This window comes from Rhamphochromis sp. 'chilingali' (genome assembly GCF_963969265.1).
Source record: "Rhamphochromis sp. 'chilingali' genome assembly, chromosome: 20".
Taxonomy (NCBI): domain Eukaryota; kingdom Metazoa; phylum Chordata; class Actinopteri; order Cichliformes; family Cichlidae; genus Rhamphochromis; species Rhamphochromis sp. 'chilingali'.
The window spans coordinates 33,115,557-33,141,921 of NC_137947.1; the positions used below are offsets into that span (position 1 = coordinate 33,115,557).

At 42.1% G+C, this 26,365-nt stretch overlaps 1 protein-coding gene across 1 annotated transcript; it reads right to left on the reverse strand.

Annotated features, from left to right (window-relative positions):
* Positions 1 to 1,008: 1,008 nt before the first annotated feature.
* slc18a2 (solute carrier family 18 member 2) lies at positions 1,009 to 24,700 on the reverse strand. Its single transcript, XM_080868446.1, has 16 exons — positions 24,600 to 24,700; positions 24,316 to 24,494; positions 22,165 to 22,498; positions 19,772 to 19,830; positions 19,595 to 19,678; positions 19,045 to 19,137; positions 18,608 to 18,697; positions 18,477 to 18,520; positions 14,877 to 14,937; positions 13,160 to 13,255; positions 12,067 to 12,145; positions 7,847 to 7,898; positions 7,310 to 7,373; positions 7,109 to 7,228; positions 5,766 to 5,899; positions 1,009 to 5,365 (listed from the first exon to the last, which is right to left on the reverse strand). The coding sequence occupies exons 2-16, from the start codon at positions 24,446 to 24,448 to the stop codon at positions 5,258 to 5,260; spliced, it is 1,551 nt and encodes a 516-aa protein (XP_080724572.1). The 5' UTR covers positions 24,449 to 24,494; positions 24,600 to 24,700; the 3' UTR covers positions 1,009 to 5,257.
* Positions 24,701 to 26,365: the final 1,665 nt, after the last annotated feature.

Below are 26,365 nucleotides of genomic sequence, written 5' to 3' on the forward strand. Positions count from 1 at the left end.
CTGAAAGAGACGTTCCTTCACAGACATACAGAATAAGACTAACCTGTGAAAACACTTGACAGCAGCTTCTTAATGTGGAAATATTCACAGTTCAAAGAGAAAGCTACTTTGAGCTGTGAATAGTACAAAGCTACGCTGAAAGAGTTCATGGAGACAGAAATAAGGTCCCCTTCTCTACGCTGCAGTAGTTTCCTCTTGAAGTTTTTTAGAAGTTGTTCTTTGAAACCCAAGAAAGTTTTTAAGTTCCAAGTGCAAGCCTTTCATTTACCATATACGAGTGGCCTGACGCCATGTCTCAGTACCTTTGCTGTATTCTTTGGTTGCACTAGGTTAACCCCCAAAATAACCAACCCATTAATGTCTTAAACAATTCTTTAAAACCTCTAAAAGGTTTTTCAAATGATCCTTTAAGTTTAGAATTTGAGTTTAAATGTCTTCATTTTGCCTTTAAGTCACATATTTAATTAATTCATTAAAATTTTCATTGAACTGAGTCACAAAGATAACTTGACAGTTTTAAGTGATCGACAGTAAGAAACAGTCTGATTAAACATTTGCAAATGATGCTTGAATGACTGGAAAACAGTCTAATAACAAAGTGCAACGGATTGAACATAGTGTGAAATTAGCAGCGAGGCTGTAGACTCGTTTCCAATCAAATACATCGATAACTTCTCACTTATGGGGCGATCGTGGCTCAAGAGTTGGGAGGTCGCCTTGTAATCGGAAGGTTGCCGGTTCGAGCCCCGGCTTGGACAGTCTCGGTCGTTGTGTCCTTGGGCAAGACACTTCACCCGTTGCCTACTGGTGGTGGTCAGAGGGCCCGGTGGCGCCAGTGTCCGGCAGCCTCACCTCTGTCAGTGCGCCCCAGGGTGGCTGTGGCTACAATGTAGCTGCCATCACCAGTGTGTGAATGTGTGTGTGAATGGGTGGATGACTGGATGTGTAAAGCACTTTGGGGTCCTTAGGGACTAGTAAAGCGCTATATAAATACAGGCCATTTACCATTTACCATCTCTGCTATTTTTTTTAACGCATTAAGGATTTTGTTTTGCTTTACCATTGAAAATGATAATCATCACAGCAGAGACAGCACCGCTGCTAGTGTCATTGAATGATGATCTTTGATAGCGTGTCCCCAGCTCCTCATTGAAGGCTGTGTAGTGTACTATTTAAGGCCATAGCCCCGCCCCCTTCAGAAATTGTGAAACTAATTTGTAAAATAGTTGCACACAGAAATGTAATATTACATAGAAAGCTCTGGTTCACCTACACTGCTGCAAGAACAAGTGTTTCAGGCTTCAGTGAAGAGGGAAAGGAGGTATCGTGTGAGCATCTGCAAAGTAATTGAAGGCCAGTGTTGAGATGGACAGCCTGATTACAGAGTGTCTGCTCCCACATTCCCCCGTCATGACAACCCATCTGCTGTCTTCAAGCGCTCGGCACGACTAATCAACATGAGGATTTCTGGGACCTGTTAAAGTGCTACGTGTTAGCCACACGCATGTTATTTTTGTGTACATTCTGAGGTATCATGTGGATGATATGAAGCCTCAGCTCGACCAACATTTGGTCTGAATGCTCAGTGTTTTAAATTCACCGTCCAGATATTTAGAGGTGTCGTCTTTACGGAGAAAACTGCTTTTGCACAGTATACAACATTTAATAGAGCATATGGTGTTCCCACAAGTATGAAAAACAATCCAGTCAAATACATATAAGACTGACAGAGTGACATATTTTCAATAGATTCTGACCAAAACCACAAAACGTGCACAAAAATACCCAGAAACGACTCGTAGATTGGTCGTTAGAGTTCAGAGAGGAGTGTTGGGCGTGTTGATCCCAGCTCAGTCCAGCGAGGCCCGTTCTGGATAAACAAGTCTAGATGGTTTATATTAATGGTAGTGTTTTACTCTTGCTTAAATCTAGTACAGGTTTTCACAGTTCAGAAAGAGGAAAAAGAAAAAGCATATGGCACAAGATTCAGTACATTATAAACACCATAAACATTACAAGAACCTTTTTAAGAAACAAGGCCATCAAAATGTAACAACTAATTAGTTTGTAGTTTTACAAACATTTTGACAAACAGCGCTATACTACAAAGAAACAAAAAATGATCTGTCATCTATCTTAAGACATAATCTCATGATGGTTCAAAGGTTACGGGGCGGAGCCAAAAACTGCACTGAATCCAGCTTGCATTCAATAATCATTTGCTGCACAAGCTAGTTATCCTGTAGGGTCAGCTACGCTGTCATGATACAGACGTTTCTCTGTCTTTGCTTTCAGTTGGGATGAATTAAGCTTGTAATAGAAGGTCAGTTCAGTTCTGCACTTCTAATATAACATTCACACCATTGCTCCATAGTGTAGTGGTTAACACATCGAGGTTCAAGAGTGTGAGGGGATACCTGCCACTGCCAAGACTGTCTGCGTCAGATCAAACGGTCCATCCGTTGTGCATCAGCAGCTGAAGGTAGCTTATGTTCTTGACCCGGTATAGTACTGTATGATGTGCACGCTGTGTACTCGACACAGCGTGCACATCATACACACTATCGTATGTTTTAAACTTTCTTTCCCTCTGTGAACACGCTCTGATTTACCTCATGTCTAAATAGAGCCGTACAAATAAATTTGACTTGAAGTGACCCTGTGCATGTGTTTTTATTTTCTATCAAGCAATTTAATTAAGGATTCGTTATTATCATTACAAACTCAGATGTTTCTGGGGTCACCTATAAACGAATGATGATTGTGAATGACATCCAGTCACACTGCGTCATGAGTCACATTCTGTACCTGATTTAAATGTGGCCACGCCCTCTTGACTCACGCTGTCATTGCCACTGCTACACATGAAGCTTACGATCTTACAATCCTGACTCACGGATGTTTGTATTTGCTAGTTCTTGTTGCAGATGCACTTCATACATACAAGCCAGCAGAATGCAGGAGCACATCGCTGCAATCACAAGTGTTTCTAGGTTAGCAGTATAGCACACAGCTGCTGCCAGCTGCCAACATATCAAAGCCAACAATAAACATGTTCTCCAGTATGCTGACCTAGTCCTCCGCTCTGGTGGAGCTCGTTGTGATTGTACTAAACAGATACAGCTTCTCAACACAGACTTCTTGTCTTTTCCATAACTGATATTTTGACACAGCACAGGAAGCACAGATGTAAGAAACAACATTAATGATGGCTCAGAAAGGCTCAGGGCAAGGTCACCAGGAAACAACCCTACCCCATACTCAACCGCAGCTGGTTACACGCTTCTAACTGTCAATCAAAATGCTGCTGCTTCCACTATTGGCCACAATAAAAATCAGTGCAGAAACTGCATGCTGTTGTGTTGTCCAACAGGATCTGTATGCTTCATCTGGTTCCCTTCAGAAATGAATGAATTAAAGTTTTATTTTAAATCAGTTTCCTTCTGTCTGTTTTGAATTTTTGTTCTAATAAATATATTCCAGTACACATAAAACTCTGCGCCCAACAAAGTCTTGCAATTATGCATTTTTACACTATTTTAGAAAGTGAAGATCTTACGGTTAAAGTCAGGATTGTGTCAGTGTTTATGAAGTCATCCAGCTCATAGTCCCAGTATGCACTGAGCCATTAGAAGGAGCCCAGACCTGAGTCCAGTAAAAATTACAAACCAAACTGTGTCCAAACGGACGTTGGTGCTCTTCGTTTGCCAAAACTATGACATATAACGAGCACTTCTCAGATGCCAGTCAGACTGGAACATTTAAAGCAACAGTAATTAGTCCAAATCTTTTGCTGCAGACACTGATTTATTAATCAGTATGAAACTACACTGGCAGTTTTGAGGCAATAGAAAGCATAAAGGTCCAATGTGTCTTCTTACAACTCTGCTCTTCTGCCTACAGCGAACTGTCCACATATGGACACAGCCTTCATGATGCCATTGTTATTTTCCCGACTCACACGTAGAGGTTTGCTGTTTTGGAGCCATATGGACAAAAGTATTGGAATCCAGGTGTTTTCAGTGACAATGCCACAGGTGTATAAACTCAAACCTCTCCCCTCCAGAGTTAAGAGTCGCTATGGTTACAGCAGCTCAGCCACAGTGTAACAGGTAAAGTTACAGTCGGGGGTCACTGAATGCTACTGTGTAAAAATCAACACTGCTGACTCAGTAACTGGTTTCCATGGCTGAGCACAGTATGCAGGGGTAATGTGTCAGCAACACAGTACTTTTGTCCATATGAGTGAAATCAGTGCTAGCTAGAGTGGTTAGCAAGTTGCATCCATAAACCATATAAACTGTCTAATAGGCTTTGAAGGTAGGGCAGAACCCGGAGATTGGTTTCCGTCAGAGCAGACAAATGCTTCACCAGCAGCATGAACAGGACCTGTGTAGGGTCGCCTTTCATCAAAGCATTCACACAATAATGTGTACATTATTTAAAAAGTACCTCATACGTCTGTTGTGAATGAGGAAAATAGTTGTAAAGACTTTTTGTAACATGTTTATTTCTATTAGTAAGCCGACCATTGCAGACCAGAGCCCCAAGACGGGGTCCACGCTGTTGTGCTAAAGTATGCGTGTGACTAAGCTGTGGTATATGCTGGTAGCACTGGTGTAATCTGGACATGGGCTTTATTCTAATTGACTTTTATCATTGAAGGTTGCAGAGATTCTAAAAACATGCAGTCTGTGTTCTTGCTAGAAGGATAAACATGTATTGATAATGTGTTTAAGAATACATTCCTCATCTAAGTAACTTCCTGACACAGGTCATCTACAGCAGCGGTGCAGGGGAGGCCTTTCATGGAAATATCAAAAGAAATCGTCTGACAAATCCTCCTGGATTTTGACAAACTCCACTTATCGCACAAATCCCCATTTTTAATACCAAGTTACACACCTAAATCTGACACTAATACCCAGGGCTGTTATGTTAAAACTGAATGTCCAGTTCATGGATAAAGACAGCTCAGCAAACTGCACCTAAAAGGTGTTTTGCTCCCATCGAATAAGGCTGTTGGCTAAACAAAATACGTGCAACACAATGCGCTTGAGACCACAGATAAAGGACAACTTTGGTTTGCTCCAGTACAACTGCTAAGAAGACAGTGAACAGTGACGATTGAATGCAGGACATTCACGTGGAAATATCTTGGCTGTTTCGTTTCATTTGCTGTGATTTTCTTCTATTCCTTCTTTTTGTACAACAAAATAGATCCTCTGAAGGGTTACCCTGCATGGCTGGGGTCCTGTTAATCATAATCGTCATATTCTGGATCCATGTCTTCACCCTGGTAGTATGCCCCCTGAGTAGAGTACGATCTCGTCTTCATTGAACAGTTTGTGTCCATTAAAATCGCCTGAAATGACAGTTGTTGAAAAGTGTTTCAGTGGCTGCTCTTGTTTTTTTTTAACTGTGCATGATTTTGAAAACTTTCTGACAGAACCTGAATTTTGAAATTCACATATTGTACTCAAGTTGTGTAACATAATCACTGCATTTCTGGTGTTAGCTCAGGAGCATTTCTCTGTATTTATTGCTTGAGTTTGTCCTCGTGCTTTGTCACGTGTTCCCTCATGGTTGTGTGCTTCTCTGATCTGATTTTTCTAGTTTTCTCTCTCAGGTAACAGCATTAAAACTGCTTTTTGAATTCATTCCTGTCTCCCGAATCGTTGGCTCTGCCCTTGGACTACCACACAGCTGTTTTGTGACAAATGTAGGAGCTGGCTGACTGTATTTAGGTGTATTTGGACTCTTACAATTTTCTCTTCTTGTCCTGGTGGGTTCCTCAGAAAGATGCAGAGAGGAGCAAATATTATATCCACTATTCCAATGATGGTCATCAGCCAAGGGAAGCCAATACTTTCAGCAATGGAACCTCCAATAGATGGACCTGCATCAGGAGAAAACGGACCACTTACTGGTTTAGTCTGTTTCTTTGGTGGAGTTCATCACCTTGCAGAGCAGCTAAGCGGTCAGATTTTATGTGGCCTGCCACTTTGTGTCTGAGTTGCTTTCGTCTCCAAATGCTTCCACTTTGTTGTCTGTGAAGGTTCTCAGTCATCCAGGTCATCGTAGTCTAAGGAGCTTGGAAAGAAAAGCGTCTGGACTTCTTTAAGTTGCTTGAAGACGTTTCACCTCTCATCCCAGAAGCTTCTTCAGTTCTAAGGTCAAATGGTGGAGAGTCCCAGATTTAAACCCAGTGGGAGTTTCCCCCCACAGAGGGACAAAAGGACCCCCTGATGATCCTCTAATCACATGAGCCAAGGTGGGAAAGCGGGTGTGGCAGACAGTCGCCTTAACGCCCACTCACATCCTGGGCCATCTGACCTCAGGAAATCACATGATAAGGTGGGGTCAGGTTTCACAGCTCACCCGAAACTCTGGCTGATTGGGACCCACACCCAGTTTCACACCTTGGCTCAGGCGATTAGAGGATCATCAGGGGGTCCTTTTGTCCCTCTGTGGGGGGTCACTCCCACTAGGTTTATATCTGGGACTCTCCACCATTTGACCTTAGAACTGAAGAAGCTTCTGGGATGAGAGGTGAAACGTCTTCAAGCAACTTAAAGAAGTCCAGACGCTTTTCTTTCCAAGCTCCTTAGACCTTCCACTTTGTTATAACAGTCGTGCAGAATATTTAGTAGTGAGGAAATTTCACCAGTGGAGCTGTTGCACAGGTGGAACACTATCATGGTACCATGCTTGAATTACTGAGTTCCTGAGAATGACCCATTCTATCACAGATGTTTGTAGAATACCTGTGTCCATCGAAGTGAATGCAACTCCTCAAAACAATGAGCTGATTGGGTGGGTGAGTACGTTTTTTGGAATATGTTATACAATGCTTCCACACTTAAATATGAACAGCTCAAAGAAATCCTAAACATAAATAGCCATGGCATTCATGTCCACGATGTATGCATGAATGCCATGGCAATGACTGTAGCTGTAAATCATTTCCCCTCTGTGTGTCTCTAGCCAAGGATTAGTTCTCCACCATTACACAAGCAAGATGACAAAAGGTTTCCAGGAACTGATACTGCTATTTTAGCCCGAGGTTAAAACATATGGATGTTTTATGGCGTTTGCTCTTGCTTACCTATTGCAAATCCCAGGCAGAAAGCTACATCAGCAATCGCATACACACTTCCATAAACAGACACGTGCCGCAGGTCCACCAAGTAACCCATTATAGGCATCATAGAGGAATCCACCATGCCTGTAACACAATCATAATGCTCTTACCTGATCAAAGTCTGCACACATTCATAGGTGGAATCAGTACACGTAGTAATCTTACCAATGGCAAAACCAACACCAAAGTTAGGAAGAATCAGACCATAGATGTCTCTAGCAAAGGGAACCTAGAACAAACAAATGATCATTTTAATGAATAATATAAAATATATAATAATCAGCAATTTTAAAAACAGTGAAAAAAGACAGTTGCTTTTAGATTTGATCATGGAAACCATTGAGAAGTCAGACTCCCATTAGCAGAACTGGATTTGCAGAGTAATGTGAAACAGGAAATCTGTGTTGTTTATCAGGCACATACAGAGCTGTGACTCTTGCTCCAGCATTTTTTAGCTTTTCTAAATATAAAAAGTCCTTATCTGGTTTAACACACACATAAGGCACTACATACTGCAGTGAACATTTAATGGGTATAAAGTTACATTTATACCAGCTGGCTTACATGATGCATGCGTTGTTTACATTTAAAGAACAATGTTTCAGGTCCATTTCAAACTTTTTACTCAACAGGGCTCGTAACATTGCCCATAGGTGACCTCTGAAGTTATTCTAGTGATGTAGCTGACTGTCACATACTTACACATATTACACTGATCCCAACCACAACCATTCCAATAAGAGCACAAAGCCATCTGTAAGGGAGACAAGAAGTAATCAGTCACTACCACACTGAGGAAGATTTCCTTTCATGAGAATATAAAATGTATTTTCCAGGCTAAACAGAACCTCGTCTGTACTTCCTCTTTCTTAAACAGACTCATGTAAGCACAAACCAAACAATATCAAACAATGTCAGAATAATCATTGCAACCTCTAAGCCAGCGGTCTCCAACCTTTTTTGCGCCACGTACCGGTTTATGCCCGACAATATTTTCACGGACCGGCCTTTAAGGTGTGGCGGATAAATACAACAAAATAAAACTAGTACCGAAAAAAAGAAGATTTATTCATAACACAGGTGAAAAGACCCAGGAAAACCGAGTTAACGATAAAAACAATAACAAAATAACGCTGAAAACCGATAAAAACCCTGAAAACGAAACATTTCACACCTGAGCCTCAACTCTCGCGGCCCGGTACCAAACGACTCACGGACCGGTACCGGTCCGAGGCCCGGGGGTTGGGGACCGCTGAGCTAAGCAATATCGATGCATGCTCAGTCTTCCATGTAAGGAAATCAGAGAACTTTGTTTTTCTTGGAGGACTCGATCCTTGGGGCAGGCCACAGTGATATGGTGTACACTACCAGTCAGATGTTTGGACATGGTTAATGGTTTGTCTTTATTTTACTACTTTCTACGTTGTAGATCCAAACTGAAGACATCAAATATTCATTAAGCAAGATATATGGAATTATGAATGCCATAATGGTAAATATCTCTAAACATTTCTGAAAGTAGCCACCCACGGCTGCAAACCCTCGACCTGCTCTCAGTGAGCTTCATGATGTAGTCACCAACATGGTTTCACAGGTGAGCCTGTCATTACTGTAAGAACTGAAGGTCAGTCAGTCTGGAAAACTGCTAATGTGTCCCCAAGTGCAGTCGCAAAAACCATCAAGCGCTACAATGAAACTGTCTGACATGAGGACGCCCCGGGAAAGGAAGACCAAGAGTCCCTCTGCTGCTGAGGATGAATCCATCCGAGTCAGCAGCCTCAGAAATCACAGCTCCTCAGATTAGAGCCCAGATAGATGCCACACAGAGCTCCAGTAGCAGGCACGTCTCTACATCAGCTGTTCAGAGGAGACTGTGTGAATCAGGCCTTTATGATCAGCTGCTGAGAAACCAGGACTTTGTTTGGGCCAAGAACCACAGGAATGGACATCAGACCAGTGGAAATCTGAGGAGTCCAAATCTGAGATCTTTGGTTCCGCCTGCTCGGTCTTTGTGTGAAGCAGAAAAGGTGAACAATGGTCTCGATGCACGGTTCCCACTGTGAAGCATGGAGGAGGAAGTGTGATGGTGTGTGTGTGTGTGTGTGTGTGTGTGTGTGTGTGTGGGGGGGGGGGGGGGTTGCTTTGCTGGTGACACAGTTGTGGACTTTTTCAAAAATGAAAGCAGACTGTTTGTTTGGGTACGTCTTTCACCATCTTACAATAGTGTGATTGCAGCTATTCCCCAACACTCTCATGGCATCAATGCTCGTGACATTTTACATGCTAATAGTCACAGCCCATTGTTACTCGTGATGGTAGTTTCAGTCATTATGCAAATGTCCTGTTTATGGGTTTGGGTAAGCTGCTGTCAGCTGAGACTGAAGAGGTCACTTGAATGAGTGATGAAATGTTTTTCCCACTGAAAAAGGTCATTCTACATGTAGATCTGAGCAGTCAACAACAGCTCTGCAACTGATAATGAGAAGGTGGTGGAACATCCCAAAACTAGACTGAAGGAACCTGTTAAAGAGCTGAAGGTAGTTCGATAAAAATCCTGCAGTGCCTGCAAGGTCCCCCTTCTCAAGAAGACACATGTTCAAGCCTGTCTTGAATTTGCATGTGGACATCTAAAAGATGTTCAGAGGAGGCTTGGGAGAAAGTGCTGTGGTCAGATGAAACCAAAACTGAGCCATGGACTGGGAAGCGTTAGATGAGAACCTCATTGCCTCAACCAAAAGGCAAGGATGGGTCGTGGGTCTTTCTTTAAAGAGCATTCTGGCAAAATCACACCTGGTGACCAAGAGATGTCTTACTGCTGTGTTTGGCTACAAGGGTTATGCTTGGAGATCAAGTTTAGATTGAAAAAAAAATCTAATTTCAGGTTTATTTATGTTTCGTCTTAGAGTCTCTAGTCACTGGTTTCAGTGTTATTTACGGTTCTTAGTCTTCCTGTTTCTGCCTCTGTCTTCCATGTTTGCTCTGTCTGCCCTGTCAAGGCTGCATCTCTGTGTTATGTTTCCTGTTTTACTTTGAAAACATAATAGTTTTGCCTCTTGTCATGTTTAATTACTCCCAGCTGTGCTCTCCTACTGTGTCCCGTTCCCTCGTTCTCCCTGTGTATTAAAGCCCTGTGTCGTCCTCTGTTTGTTACTGCCTGCACCCCCCACCCTGCCTGCATACCCCCCCCCCCCCCCCCCCCCCCCGCCTGCGCACCCCCCCCCCTGCCTGCGTGCCCCACGTGACACCCATGACATTCCCCATGATCCAGGTTTCCATGTGTTGTGTTCCATATCTCAGGTCTTTTAGTTTCTTTTTACTTGTTTCTAGTTTCCTCCCTGTTTAGATTCTGCCCCAGCAGCCATGACAGTTCTATAACTTTTATTTAAAGCATTTCTTGTGTTTTTGTTTTGTGTTTGGTTGAAGAAAAATATAGTCAGTTTGATGTTGATGCCAATTTTGACTAGCTACCCAACAGTGGAAAAGCTTTTCCATGGACTTACATTACATTGTGGAGCTGTTTATGTTTATCGGGCTAATGTGTAACATTAAATTGTGTCGTCAGAGGATCAACATGTTGTAAATGTTCACAAAACTCATTGCGATGCTGCTGAAGGCAACACTGTCCTGTTTAAGCACCACACTTGTAACTATGTAGTGTGAAATATTCAGACTGTGTCCAGAGTAAGATCTACAAACCTCCAATAAAAATCAATATTTTCACTTCCACATAATCTAAAAGTTGTGAATAACAGCCACATGAATGACAGTCATGTCATCAAACCAGTTCTAAGGATTACACAGCTGGGTTGAAAACATTCAAAGAAATCATGTTCATAGTAGAACAGATTGGGGGAAGAAGACAGGCGATCCCTTGGGCAGATATTGTTTTGTTAGTTTTTGAGCAGTCTTCTGTTGAAGGGCAGCGAGGGGCGTGGCTGTAGCTCAGGACGTAGAGCAGGTCTGCATGCCAAGTGTTGGGGGAGAGTTGCTATGTGACGCATCCATTGTAGTATAAATGTGTGATAATGTTTGAAAGCACATATGTGCTTGTGTGAATGGGTGAATACAAAAAAGTGTATTGAGTGTTCAGGTAGAGTAGAAAAGTGGTGTATAACAACCAGTACAAAGTATTCTTGTGAACAGGGAGACAACCCAATAAGAGCATTTTTGGCACATGTGCAGATACCCAGAGGTGGACCTGGTAGCTCCTATGAAGACTCATAAAAAGTACAGTACCTACTAAGTAACATAGCTGTTTTAACAATAAAATTGCAAGATGTGTGCAGTTTTCAGGGTGTATTCTTTGATTGTGCTTTGGCACACTAGTCACCTCTGACATATAATACATGTTAAATATTGTGAAAAAGACTGTTTAAACCTCTTTTAGTGTTGCAACATGAGCTAACCCCAAGAATTCAAGACATGAGCTGCAGTCTTGTTGGGAACAGTTCTCTAATTTCTCAATGTGTACGCCCCTCATGGTACACCATGTGTTTGTTTTCAACTAATCACTGATAATTAAGTCAAAAAACTCAAGAAGGATTAAATGTGTTGGATGCCAAGTAAAGAAAGACTAAAAAAAGTATGTAACACGTAAGATTTTTACGTTTAAAAAAACCCATTATACATAAACATCGCTTGTCTGGCAGTCTCTGTAGTGGTGAAGTTAGTAAACTGAACAGGTGATGTTCCGACTTGGGTTATGGTGAAAACAGTTCTGGTGACTGGCATTAGCAACAGCCTTAAAAGAATATAGCACTCGGGTCATAGACAGATAGATTCCCTGTATCGTCAAGGCTTCAATAAAGCCAGTCTCAGAAACACTCAAAACGCTGAAAACTCATTTAGAGGAGCGGAAACAGATATGACAAAGCCACCAGGAGAGAGAGAGAGAAGGAGATAAAAGTAATTTCCCTTCCTACCTCCCCATTTTGTGTGCAAACGTGCCAAAGATGTTGGTTCCAATAAGGTAGGAGATGGATGCTGGTAAGAAAGCAACGCCTGTGCCAGAAACAGACACACAGAGACATGAGAGGCTGAAGGTGTAGCCAGGATTCCCAGAGATAAGCAGATCTCTATCAATGCCTCATCACTGAGCTGCTGTACATCTTCTATTGTCCGTAATGAAGACCTGTGCTTTCCACCTGCCAGCATCTGACACCCTAATATCCTGTTCCCCCTCATCCTTTTTATCTGACCCAGACTTTATATAAAGCTGGCTGCAGGAAGAAGCTAATAACAGCACAGACTACAGGAAGTCTTGGTATGGAAACTATCTGGCATGATGGCGAAGTGGCACTTTTACACGACATCACTATATATAAAATATAAATGTAGTATATAAATGAAATTAAAGTTTAGTTATGTAGTGCGCAATCACAACAACATTCGCCTCAGGAAGCTTGTGTACAGCTACAGGTAAGGACCCTGATATAGAGACAGCCCTCTATAAGAAAGCCCTTGGCGACAGCAGGAAGGAAGAACTCCCTTTCAGCCGGGGGAGATCTGTAGAAGAACGGCTCTTCTGAAACAGGAAGCAGGTGACCATACATGCATGTGTGCAGATATTTACTGTGAAACAGATGAGTGGTGTTCACACAGCAGTGCAAGGACACTTCTGTCTCTTTTCTCTGCCTCCATGATATTTGTATGAAAATACTACCTAATCATAATCATTGTATATGAGCTGTAAGGACTCTGTAAACAGTGGTTGACTGTGCTGTTACACAAAAATGATCATTCTGTTTGTGTAATTATAATACAACAGACCTAATAGACATTATCACAGACGTGTTAATTACATTTACTTGGGCGAGGATGCTCTACAACAACAGAAGCAGCCCCAGTTTGGGTTGTAATCATAAACTTCACCTGCAACACAAACTCAGCATTTACACCTTCCCAAGCTCAGTGGTACATGTGTGCTGTTAAACTGCATTAGGATGCTCAGCAGTGCCTTTTATAAAGGTGCTGTAACAACGTGTTTTTGTGTGCAGAGCAGAGCTTTGTAAATACCTAGCTGCCATTTCCTGGCACACATGGTCTCCATCATCCAGATTGGCACAGTTGGCTCCATCATGCCAATAGCCATATTTCCAAAACAAATGGCACCTGGGGATGAAGATTGAAGATAAGTGCGGCGTCAATTATCGTCTGTTTTTAACCTGACGTTTTCCCCCAGCTCCGACGTCCACACACCGACGAGCGTACAGCCTGCTTTCTTTCTTCCCATGTTGCCACATAATTGACATGCAGGGAAAAGCTGACATATGACATTTCACAGACACGAGGAGCAAACAAAGGCCTTACAGTGACAGAGGGACCAGGCTGAGTGTGATCCATCACACAGGTCTGCAGAAACAAAACGAGTGCGTGGGGGGATTTTTGGTCAATGCGATGTTTTTTGGGTCCTGAATCCAAAAATGATCTCCCTCCATCATGAAGTTATTATTTTGCAAAACATGAAGAGTTTACATTAAAAAAAAGCACAACAGGAATGAAAATCAATATTTTAGTACAATGAGCTATGCATCATTGTTGTGATTTCTTACCTTTGGCTATGAACAAAATAAACCTGGTTGGATTTGATCGTCTGAGCTCCTCACACCATCAAACCCGCCGCACCCTCCCCCTCATTTCCTCCCATTTTCTATTTGTGTTTCTCTTGAGTCTCGCTCATAGGAATATTACATTAATGTAAGAAATCTTTGTGGGATATGGGTTTTGACTCAAGTACAGGATATCAGATTTCAGTTTAAAAAGGGGAATTGTACGCTTAACTACACTAAAAACATGAGTTTTGCAAGAAAACTGAACCAGATGGAAAATCTATAAGAAACAGTGATTTAACCCCATGCAGCTTTGTGGTTGCAGACCTGTGTTATGAATGGAAATCACCCACGACAGAGTGTAAAAGGAGAGCGGTACAGGCCAACCTCAGAGTTTGGTTGGCAAAGATCATATCTGAGGAAAAGTCCACAGTATACGAAGGACCAGAATGACAATAATCATCTGTCATATTCAGTCTTCCCACAGAAGCTGTGACTGCAGTATGTTTGTGCTTGTGTAACTTGTGCTTTTTGAGGTAAATTAATAAATCAAGGCAAATATATTTCCTGTATATAACTTCTGCTTCTACATGTACCCGGAAAATCTGCCTTTGCTAAAGAAATAACTGCTGCTATAATCAACCCATTTGTGATGTTATTATGACTATTGTAGGAGACTGTCTGACTATCGAGACAGTTATCGTCATAAAGAGCTCTATGCAAAAGGCAAAGCTCACAATTCAACACTGCGAGCTCTAATGCTGCCTGAGGATGAGTGGGCCAGCAAAGATAATCCATGTCAGGGACCGTGGGGGATTCTGAACTCCCTGGATGCCCGAACTGTATAAATGTACGCATGTACCCTTTGTACTACAAACATTACTACATCTCGACAGGGACATTCTTGAGTGCACCTATAAAAGCCAGAGGAAGTGGCACAGCTGTTTACTATGAGCAGCTGCATTTGCAATAAGGTCACAGTGTTTATTTTGGTGGACTGATTGTGCAGCACTCATCTCACAACACAATTTGGAGCCGTATTCTTTTCTGTGTGACCAACAAAGCAACTGCTGGCTCTCTGTTTGGCTGCTGTTTCCTTCTGTTCTCTTCCCAGTGCCATCAAAAACACAATATCTCACTGACATGATGTTTGTCACATCTACTGTGTACTACCACTCCCTTACCTGCTGCTATTATTATATATGGATCCTTCATCAGTGTCAGCAGTGGGGTTCCCTTCTGACTCTGTGAGGAGGAGAGCACAACCACAGAGTGTATGCAGAAAGCTTGGAGAGCCACTGCCAACACAGCTGATCATTTTAGTAAACACAATCCTGATTCTTTGTTATACAAGTTCACACAGTTTAACTTAATTATATTGATATAGCTCCAAATCCCACCAACACTCATCTCTAGGTGCTTTGTGATGTACGTAATAGTGACTTCAGTTATGCAGTGCAACAGTTAGGACAAACGTTACCAACCACTGTGCCTAAAAAGTCTGTAATCAGACAGAGAATGCTGCAATCATGACAAACACTTAAAAATAAGGTGAATAATATACAAGAATAAATGCAGTGAGCCTAAATAGCTGGCTTCAGTCTGAATAACCAGTCCATAAATTACTACTTGGGCCCAGTGGAACCAGTGGGGTTATTCTGCCTCGCTGCAAGTCTCCGTGGAGCCTTAGTGACATGTCTAAAGATGTCCCTCAACATTTTAGGAGCAGCTAAGGTTAGGAAAAGAATTCACTAATGAACTCAAGAAGATTCCACTGCTTTGCTTCCAATACTACCTGTCTAGTTGGTTGCTATCTTCATTAATATTTTAGAACATGTGTCATCCATAAAGGCCCCAAAGTACTGTTCTCTCTTTGTTTCCTGAATGAGTCGTTGTTCAGTGTCCGATGAGTCTTTAACCTCTTAAACTCCACAACTACAAACTCTGGGTGAACAATCTTGGAGTCAAAATGAAGCCAATACTTCTGATTTCATCACAGCTGTAAATATTACAGGAGATGATGGAACATTGAAAAATGAGATTTTTCTGTAATGTTGCAGAAGAAGCTGATAACCTCAAATAAAGTGAAAAATGTCACATTCCTGTTTGATGCCCACATTTCCCAGCATAACGTGCTGTATGATCCCAGTATGATCCCAGTATGATCCCTGTATGATCCCAGTATGATCCCAGTATGATCCCTGTATGATCCCAGTATGATCCCAGTATGATCCCTGTATGATCCCTGTATGATCCCAGTATGATCCCTGTATGATCCCAGTATGACCTCAGTATGATCCCTGTATGATCCCTGTATGATCCCAGTATGATCCCTGTATGAATCTCTGTATGATCCCTGTATGATCCCAGTATGACCTCAGTATGATCCCTGTATGAATCTCTGTATGATCCCTGTATGATCCCAGTATGACCTCAGTATGATCCCTGTATGAATCTCTGTATGATCCCTGTATGATCCCAGTATGACCTCAGTATGATCCCTGTATGATCCCAGTATGATCCCTGTATGATCCCTGTATGATCCCAGTATGATCCCTGTATGAATCTCTGTATGATCCCTGTATGATCCCTGTATGATCCCAGTATGATCCCTGTATGATCCCAGTATGATCCGTGTATGATCCCTGTATGAATCTCAGTATGATCCCTGTATGAATGTCTGTATGATCCCTGTATGATCCCTGTATGATCCCTGTATGATCCCAGTATGATCCCTGTATGATCCCTGTATGATCCCTGTATGAATCTCAGTATGATCCCAGTATGACCTCAGTATGATCCCTGTATGATCCCAGTATGATCCCTGTATGATCCCAGTATGATCCCTGTATGAATCTCTGTATGATCCCAGTATGACCTCAGTATGATCCCTGTATGATCCCAGTATGATCCCTGTATGATCCCAGTATGATCCCTGTATGAATCTCTGTATGATCCCAGTATGACCTCAGTATGATCCCTGTATGATCCCTGTATGATCCCTGTATGAATCTCAGTATGATCCCTGTATGATCCCCTTATGATCCCTGTATGATCCCAGTATGATCTCTGTATGATCCCTGTATGATCCCTGTATGAATCCCTGTATGATCCCTGTATGATCCCTGTATGATCCCAGTATGATCCCTGTATGATCCCTGTATGAATCTCAGTATGATCCCTGTATGATCCCCTTATGATCCCTGTATGATCCCAGTATGATCCCTGTATGATCCCAGTATGATCCCTGTATGAATCCCTGTATGAATCCCTGAATGATCCCTGTATGATCCCCTTATGATCCCAGTATGATCCCTGTATGATCCCTGTATGATCCCAGTATGAATCTCAGTATGATCCCAGTATGATCCCAGTATGACCTCAGTATGATCCCTGTATGATCCCTGTATGAATCCCTGTATGATCCCTGTATGATCCCAGTATGATCCCTGTATGATCCCTGTATGAATCTCAGTATGATCCCTGTATGATCCCCTTATGATCCCTGTATGATCTCAGTATGATCCCTGTATGATCCCTGTATGATCCCTGTATGATCTCAGTATGATCCCAGTATGATCTCAGTATGATCCCAGTATGATCCCTGTATGATCCCAGTATGATCTCAGTATGATCCCAGTATGATCCCTGTATGATCCCTGTATGATCTCAGTATGATCCCAGTATGATCTCAGTATGATCCCAGTATGATCCCTGTATGATCCCTGTATGAATCTCAGTATGATCCCAGCATGATCCCTGTATGATCCCTGTATGATCCCTGTATGATCTCAGTATGATCCCTGTATGATCCCAGTATGATCCCTGTATGATCCCCTTATGATCCCTGTATGATCCCTGTATGAATCTCAGTATGATCCCAGTATGATCCCTGTATGATCTCAGTATGATCCCAGTATGATCCCTGTATGATCCCAGTATGATCCCTGTATGATCCCAGTATGATCCCTGTATGATCCCTGTATGATCTCAGTATGATCCCTGTATGATCCCTGTATGATCCCAGCATGATCCCTGTATGATCTCAGTATGATCCCTGTATGATCCCAGTATGATCCCAGTATGATCTCAGTATGATCCCAGCATGATCCCTGTATGATCTCAGTATGATCCCTGTATGATCCCAGTATGATCCCAGTATGATCTCAGTATGATCCCTGTATGATCTCAGTATGATCCCTGTATGATCCCTGTATGATCCCAGTATGATCCCAGTATGATCTCAGTATGATCCCTGCATGATCCCTGTATGATCTCAGTATGATCCCAGTATGATCCCTGTATGGATGCATGCAAGTCTTTTTCCTTTCTTTGTGGTTCCAGGATTGAGCCACATGTTTCCCTTTCTCGACCTCTGCAGTGAGGGAAACTGCATTTCTTTTGTGTTTCCTTTTTTGTCATCAGGAAAAGCTTAAATTGTAATTTCATAGACATATGATGACATAAGAGATCGTTACCATCCATTGTGGCTAAAGGTGGAAGTGGACACGAGGCTCCTGGACATTCTTTACAGTAAAAGAAGGTTTCATAAATATAATTAAAATAACGTATTCTGATTATGGCCCTGGTGTATGCACACAGTCTGAACATGGATGTCCACAGGGTGGAGCAGGTGTTATGTTGCGTGTCTCGCAGCTTCTCTGTTCTCACTCCATGCTGTGTATTTACTGAAATAGCCTTTAGCATGTTCTGCAGCTGTAAAGGTCGTCTTAATGAAGGCAGATCATTTACAGGAAATGAGTTATCAAAGTAGGGACACTCACCTCTGGTGTCACCTTGGTGGGCTGAAGAATAAAAAGCTGCAGAGCTGTGAAGACAGTGGATTGATGTAAATCGCTATCAGAGATTAGCAGGCACGACTTAGTTTGGATACAAAGAAGCAACACAACTGTACCTCCATCAAACAGAGCCAAGAATGCCAAAATAAGGAAAGGAGCTGTTTTCCCAACAAACTCATACATCACACTGCCAAATGGGGGTCCAACTGTGAAGAAAAGGCTGAATGGTGACTAATGGACAAATCCACAGTGCACTCAGGATGCCACAAAGCTCAGGCTGTGTCTGCTTATTTCTTTATTTCCTGTGTAGAAATGACAGCTTCTCTGTTGTCATCAATTATTTATGCATCAGTAGAAGCTGCAGCATACAATGTTCAGCCTGGACAGTTCATCAGTTCACATGTGAATGCAACACTGTAGCAATTGTCAGACAAAGCAGACTTTATATGTGTTTTTATTGTGCTGTCATTTATTTGGAGTTTTATGTAAAGATCCGGTGAATATTTCAGATTTGGTGTCTTTACAGAGTAACTGAAAAGCTACACACACATACCTAACACTCCTAATGCCAAACCTCCCAAGGCAATGCCAATGGCATGACCTCTCTCCTCATCATCTGTGTACACACTGGCGAGCATTCCCATCCCTGAAAAACACACAGTTGTATGGCAGAAAAAGATCAGAACGTGTTTGTTTCAGCAGGAGCGCTGCAGGCCAATGTGTGCGACATGCAACACACAGGCCATTGTACTGTTGCTCTATAAGCGCAGGAAACAACAGCTGCTCAGTGAAACTGCATGGCTCACAATAGAGTTGTTGGGCACAGATCTGTTGGAGCGCTGAGCGCACATCAGATTATAACTCCATCATTTGTTTTATGTCATCTTCCAGTTTAATCTAGTTTATTATCAAGTCAATGATGATCTGTTCTCACACCCAAACAAGATGTTGCAGATATGCTTCAGGCCTTCAAACAGACAGTTTCCTATAAGTCCACATTGGGACGATGATCTTAAATAGAGGGGCTCTACACAATGAATGAATGTTAATGCATTCACATATACAGAACAGTGAATATTTAAAGACTGATGAGGAGATCATACCCGCCACAGATGAGCAGGACGAACCCACGCCTTGAAGCGATCTGGCCACAAACAGCAGAGCGTAGCTCGATGAGAAGGCAAACACTTCACAACAGGACAACAACACAAACAAAGAACCATCAGACATGATGCAAAACTGCTGCTTCTCATCGTGAACATTTGTTTGCTGGAACTTACTGATAGTAGAGATGAACATTATACAGAAGCCAGCAAATATGGGAAGCTGGTATCCTATCCTGAAGGGCCACAGAGGATAAAAGGCAGACATTAGAAATGTCCAACATGAGTCTTTATCTTTAGCTTAGAAAAGAGACATTTATAACAATATCAGTGGAAGATGATTCGGTCACAGCTGCAGAAATTCATGAGAATAAAGAAAGAAAGCATTGGATTGATGGACAGTTATTAAATGAGTGAGAGTGTGGTCCAAAAGAGCACGTAGCACAATAATGTAATATCATTAATAAACTTGATAGATAGCAAAGGATTTGACAAACCCTAAGCTACTTTTGCATGTGGCGTTCTCTTTTAAATGTTAGCCTGTTAACCAGAACAGTGGAGGAAGATTAGAAGGCTGAAAGCTGCCATCCGCATCAAAACAAAATCATAGCTTAGATACCTGACATGCTTGACTGGCCTTGTATTGTCCTCCGTCAGCAGAGAAGGTGACTAAGAAGCCGTAATAGGACCACATTCTTTGCTTCAATTACAGCATATGTGGGTGTCTGTATGAGACACTAAATGTTGCCTTTCAGGTGGAGTTACGCTTTTCCCTCCGCCCTCAACGTCTAATTCACCGTTTGGAAAATGTTCTCTCGCCATCAGCAGGATTTCAAATCATTCAGGACCGTTCAAATGTGTTTTTCACCAACACGATAAAATCTTACATGTCTCAGGTCATGTGTTTTATTCCAGTTTTATTCAGGTTCAGTTTAGTCACACGCCGCGGTGGACTCTCACGTCGACAGCCGATGGATGGTTGAGCCATGGACATTTATGAAAAGTTGTCTAATTTTAATGAAATAGTAGCAACAGCTAATCTAACCCCATCAGTTGCTCTGTAACCATGCGACAGAAATCTGGTTGAAGGCTGAAAACCAGGACCAGGACCAGGCTGGACTGTAAATAAAGTAAAACTAGGACTTTACTCTGTAGAGGCTACACGACCGGATTTATCTTATCTGAAATCATAAATGAATTCTGCAGCTTTTCCTCAAGGGAGCTAGTAAAACGCCAGTTAGCGCAGCAGACTGTTGCACTAACAGGTGTAAACTGAGTTTGAGTTTTAGGCACAGTCACCTCATGTTTCACCAAGCAGCTAATAGTGCAGTGATGATAATCTTTGCTTCTCACACTTGTGTTCTAAGATGTAAGCTTAACACTAGAGTTTGGTTCCTTCATCATGTATAACATCTGCAGCCGTGGAAGCTGGAGCTCAACCATGGCACTGACTGCCCTTTACATTAATATCTTTCTCCCACAATATAAAAAATGTCATCTTAAAAGAATTTATTTTAACTCTTCAAGAATCCAAAAGATATTTTAAAAACTGGATTTTTAATGTAGTTCAAGGGAAGTGAGTGACTCACTGTGGAGCACCCATGTATGAACAATCAGACACACACGTGCAGGAACGTTTAATCAGGAATTCTGCTCTATTTAGTTCAGTCGGACAGCTGTAGCTGACACTGCACCATCGAAGACACATCGACCTCACGCGTTCACCATGTTTTCCTACTAAGAACTTCAAATGGGAGTCTGTTCCTTCTCTCGTTTTAGATTAGACCATAAGTGGAATTCTACATTGTCCTCTCTTGACACAAATTTGAACCAAAATGTTGCCTCAAGCAAGCAGGAAGCCTCTACAGTCTGACAGGAAGCCAGTGCTACTGTCATCCTGTCGTCCTGTCCTTTGTCAGTCTGTCTTTACTCATCATTTCCTTTCACTGGGCTGGTTTCAGTCATTATGCAAATGTCCTGTTTATAAGGTTGGAAACCTGCAGTCAGCTGAGACTGAAGACGTCACCTGGTGATGATGAAACGTTTCTCCCACAAAACTCTACGTCCAGATGAACAGAGTCAACTTTTGGAGATTTACTTACCTGGATGATTGAGCATCAAGACGTTTGCTTTGGTTATTTTCTGTCTTTTTTAAAAATGTTTTTTGCAACATGTTATACAATCTCTATGTTCTGTTACTCTTTTTGTTGCTTTCGCTCTTTTCTTGAATCTTCACAGAATTACCTCAGTAAGCTTATGTGATTCTGATACACATGCATTTAAATCCATCGTCATGCTGTTTCCCTGAGTATTGTTTGTCATTTAAATGAAAGATAGAAAAAACGTTTGACCTGACAGAATACACATAGATTGTACTTTAAGATGACAAACATGTAGGATCTAATTTAACTGTGCAAGAGATGCAAGAACTTTGAGTATGTTTTGAATGAATATTTGGCACGCTTCTACAAAAGTGACAAGAGGCGTAATGCCTCCTAAATCTAAGGTGATCAGCTCAATGACTACCGTATACATTGACAAAGAAACACAGAGTAATTACAAAGACCTACCTGTTTGTGATTGGCCCTACAAACGGGTTGGTAATCAGCTGCACGGTGGCCTTGGAAGCAAACAGCATTCCTACTTTGACATTTTCATTAATCAGCTTGTTGGTGGAGCGGGGGCAGTCGGTTGAGTTTGGTGGGAGCTGTGTACCAGTAGGGGTCAGAGGGAGCAGGTCAGTAGTCCTAGCTGTGGTGTTGAACCCAGACAACCTAACAGTGTTATCGTATAAGGACACAATGCTTTGGAAGGAAGCTGGAGAATCCTGCTTCGGTGCCGTGTTGTTCTTAAGCACGTCTGTCGACTCATCCAGAGTGTACAGGTAGCTGGGAATGATGGGAACTGGTGGGTATAAAGAGGAGAGACAGAACCAATATACTGAAATCTGACATGAAAGGCAGACTGATGCTAATCCAGACTTCATTGCAACATCTGACAGCAGAGCAGAAAGTTAAGAGTGATTTCTGTAGGAACTGCACAAACCTCAAACTGGCAGTGCTTCGGCTGACACCCTCGAGAGTTTGTTTTTTTACATTTGGAAAAACGCTCCAAATATGAACACATGGAACCACTTTTACATTTCCAAACAAAGCAGCTCCTGTGCAAAGCAATAATCCTGCTTTCTAGCAAGGGGAAATCCTGTGGTTGCAAAGAGACACTGGATAGAGAAGACGGTCTCCGAATGATTTGATCTGAGTAACAGTTTCCTGATGTGTAAACTATGGTCCCCATTAAAATAGAAACGAATGATAAAGCAGATTATACTATTACTGCGTGATTGAGAAGCTGCCAGCCAGCTCGTGTATTCACAGTGGTGCAAGCTAACCCATCCATCTTTTGTATACAGTCCATGTTTGAACTGCAACTAGTAGAACAGATTGGCAGATGCAAATTAGCCATTAAAACCATACAAACCAAGAGCTGTCATACTCAGAGCACTAAATATTTACACATGAATTGATCAGGATCAACAACATCCTGCATGCTGTGCACAAGCTGGCCTGGTGTCACCTTCTTTCTGCTCTCCTCTCTTTCACTCACCGTGCATTCATGCCGCTCTTAAATGTCATTAACTTTGTGTCTCTGCTCTCCTGCGGGCTCTGCTTTGTCCCTCTATATCTTACTGTGGGTTGTAGCTCTGACGCTGCACATTCTGGTGATCAGTCTCTGGTTTATCAGCTCCACCAATCATCAGTGCATTTATTGTTGCATTGTTAATTTTTCCTTCCTCGTCCTGTTAAAAATATACTTTGGCTTGGAGTAAACTGGGTGTGTCCATTTACACGCATTTATTGTTTTTACACACATTCGTAAACATGTTTATTTATTTCTTATCTGTATGTATTTTGCTTTGGTGACTGTTCTTTATAAACTGGACCTCGTATTTAAATAGTTTTGACTCTGACCTGTTGTATCTTGTTTTGTCTGCTATGATGTTATTTGATTGTAATGCTGTATGGCATTAGCCAGGTCACCCGTGCAAAAGAGATGTTACTCTAACGGACTTCCTGGTTAAATAAAGATTAAATTAAATTAAAATGACAGACCAAAAATCGAGCTTTGCTATTAAATTCATAAAACGTGAAAATGTGCTCATGGAGGCTTTTATCCATTCTCCCTGCACTTATGGAAAACTGCAGGTCTGTGCACAGCAGAGATGTGTGATGAATATGTTATAATTAACATTTAATGCAGCCAAACTATCAGTAACATTCTGCCATGTTGCAAAGAAAGTAATTATAAATAGATAATTTCATACATGTTTTTATTTGTTTGTAAAACAGCCCTGAAGGGAATCTAAATCTGTTCTTTTAGGAAGAGCAGGTCGTGCATAAGAAGCACAGGAAGAGATGTGTTTCCTCCTACAGTGTAACTGACATTAAATCCGATCTTTCTGTGTGTTTTTCTAATGGAGAGCAGTCGGACGTCCGTACATGTCAAACCAAACTGTGAAGTTAAACATGTGCTATCAGCGTCTACATGGCTCTACCGTTCAAACGCCGTCATTTAATTGGATGAGGCAGATTTAGGTAGATATTAAAATGAAGTGCACAAGAAGCGCCTCTTTGAGACGTCTGACTGACAAACCTGACTACCTGTTGCACACAGAGAGAGAGCGGAGCAGGAAACTTTACAGAGAAGGTGAGAAAAGCACCTACCGACCACCGTCAGCAGCATGTTGTCCAGAAGCAGAGCGACAAAAACAATGAAGAGAATCAGTTTCCTCGATTGTCTCTCCTCTCTGAGCCATTTGAGCAAATTAAACTGCCGGAGTGCGTCTAATCCCCCCATGGCGCAAGTCCCCGAAAGCGCAATACAATCGAAAAGGTAAGTACTCCTGGAAAGAGACACGGCAATGATGGGTCAGCAAGTTAAAATAAATATCAGCTTTTTAAAACTGACGATAAGTTAGTAAAAGAGAAAGTGAGCGCTGAAATCTTACCTTAGACGTGTAAGGACGAGCTGGAGAGGCAAGAGATGGGAGGAGATGATGAGGTCTTTCTACTGACTGGACCCGCTATTGACGTCACACCCCTTTATGTGTAGATACCTGATAATACACTTTAAACAAAAGACACGAGGACGCAAACGGGACAAAGGCTACAGCTGGGCTTCAGGTCACTCATCGTACACACTGACTACTGTTCTGGCTCCTGAGCTAAGTAACTACAACACTGCATGCCTGTGTAATGGTGACAACAGCCGGAACATTAATGGTGTCACAGGTTTGCTTTCAGCGCACTTTATATGGCAGCATGTTACAACACCCTAATGTCAAGGTGCTGCTTCATAAGATAAAGACCCTGCTTTATAAGATAAGATAAGATAAGATAAGATAACCTTTATTAGTCCCACACGTGGGAAATTTGTTTTGTCACAGCAGGAAGTGGACAGTGCAAAAGTTATGAGGCAAAAATTAGAATACAATAAGAATAAATACAGTACACAACTGTACAGAATAGAATAAAATAAAATACTATATACAGTAGAATAAAATAAAATAAATATACAATAAGATAAAAATAGAATACAAATACAAATACTATATACAACTGAGTAAAAATACAACGATGACAGAAAGGATTATTGCACTTAGTATTATTGCATATGTATGGATGTGTGTGCTTGATCAGTTAAAGTCTTTATTATGGAGTCTGACAGCAGTGGGGAGGAAAGACCTGCGAACTCTCTCCGTCCCACACCGTGGGTGCCGCAGTCTCCCACTGAAGGAGCTGCTCAGTGCTGTCAGAGTCTGCTGCATGGGGTGGGAGACGTTGTCCATCAGGGATGACAGCTTAGCCGCCGTTCTCCTGTCACTCACCACCTCCACTGGGTCCAGAGGGCATCCTAGAACAGAGCTGGCCCTTCGGATCACCCTGTTCAGTCTCTTCCTGTCCCCAGCAGAGATGCTGCCGCCCCAGCAGACCATGCCATAAAAGATAGCAGACAGGCAGCCCGTTTCTGTGACTAGTTGTGGGCGGCGACGTAAGCAGACACCTTAATTCATGCAAGCACGTTTTTTCGTAGCTACTGTTCACTCACATTTAGAATTGGTTAGCATCTTGCCCACAGACATGCAAACCAAACCTGCTGGTTAGCAGGTGACCTGCTCCTGATGCACAGCCATAGATCCAGCCCTGAGGTGATACACAGCCCAACACTAACTTTGTGTAACCTGCCTCTCCACTGCCAGCTGCTTCTTAGTTTATGTTGTAACTAATGAGCAAAACATGTAATAATGCATTAAACATGTAAAACACGCCAAACTGGACAAAACAGAGTTTGTTAACAAATTCGATCATGTGGAAAATGCTTTTGCTGAACACAGCACTAACTTTAGCATCATACAAGCACAGATGGTGAACGAGTCCATATTGTCAGTGTTGCTATCAGGCACAGTTTATTGAAGTGAATATTCACACATCATGAACATTCTTGACTCATTTTACAGCTCGTGAAATGTAACATTGCATCTTTATTTGTGCTGCTTAATGTTCAGGCTGTTGGAGGACTTCCTGTGATGCACTGAGCATGTTCACAACATTCATTTTTTACTAACCATGCCTGTATATGTCTCTGTAGCACACTTTGTCTACACCCTCCTGTAGTTTGTGTTTTGTCCTCTTTCTGCTTCTTTCTTCTCTTTTATTTTCTGTTTCCCTCCTTTGCTCTCTTCATGTTGAAAGACAGACTTCATCACCACCGTCC

Excerpts from the sequence above, each read along its gene's own strand:
- slc18a2 (XM_080868446.1), bottom strand. The coding sequence starts at position 24,448 with ATGGGGGGATTAGACGCACTCCGGCAGTTTAATTTGCTCAAATGGCTC. Across the intron at positions 22,499-24,315 it reads CATGCTGCTGACGGTGGTCG|TTCCCATCATTCCCAGCTAC; the intron begins GTAGGTGCTTTT and ends TATACCCACCAG. Across the intron at positions 7,374-7,846 it reads TTGGGATCAGTGTAATATGT|GTTCCCTTTGCTAGAGACAT; the intron begins GTAAGTATGTGA and ends TGTTTGTTCTAG.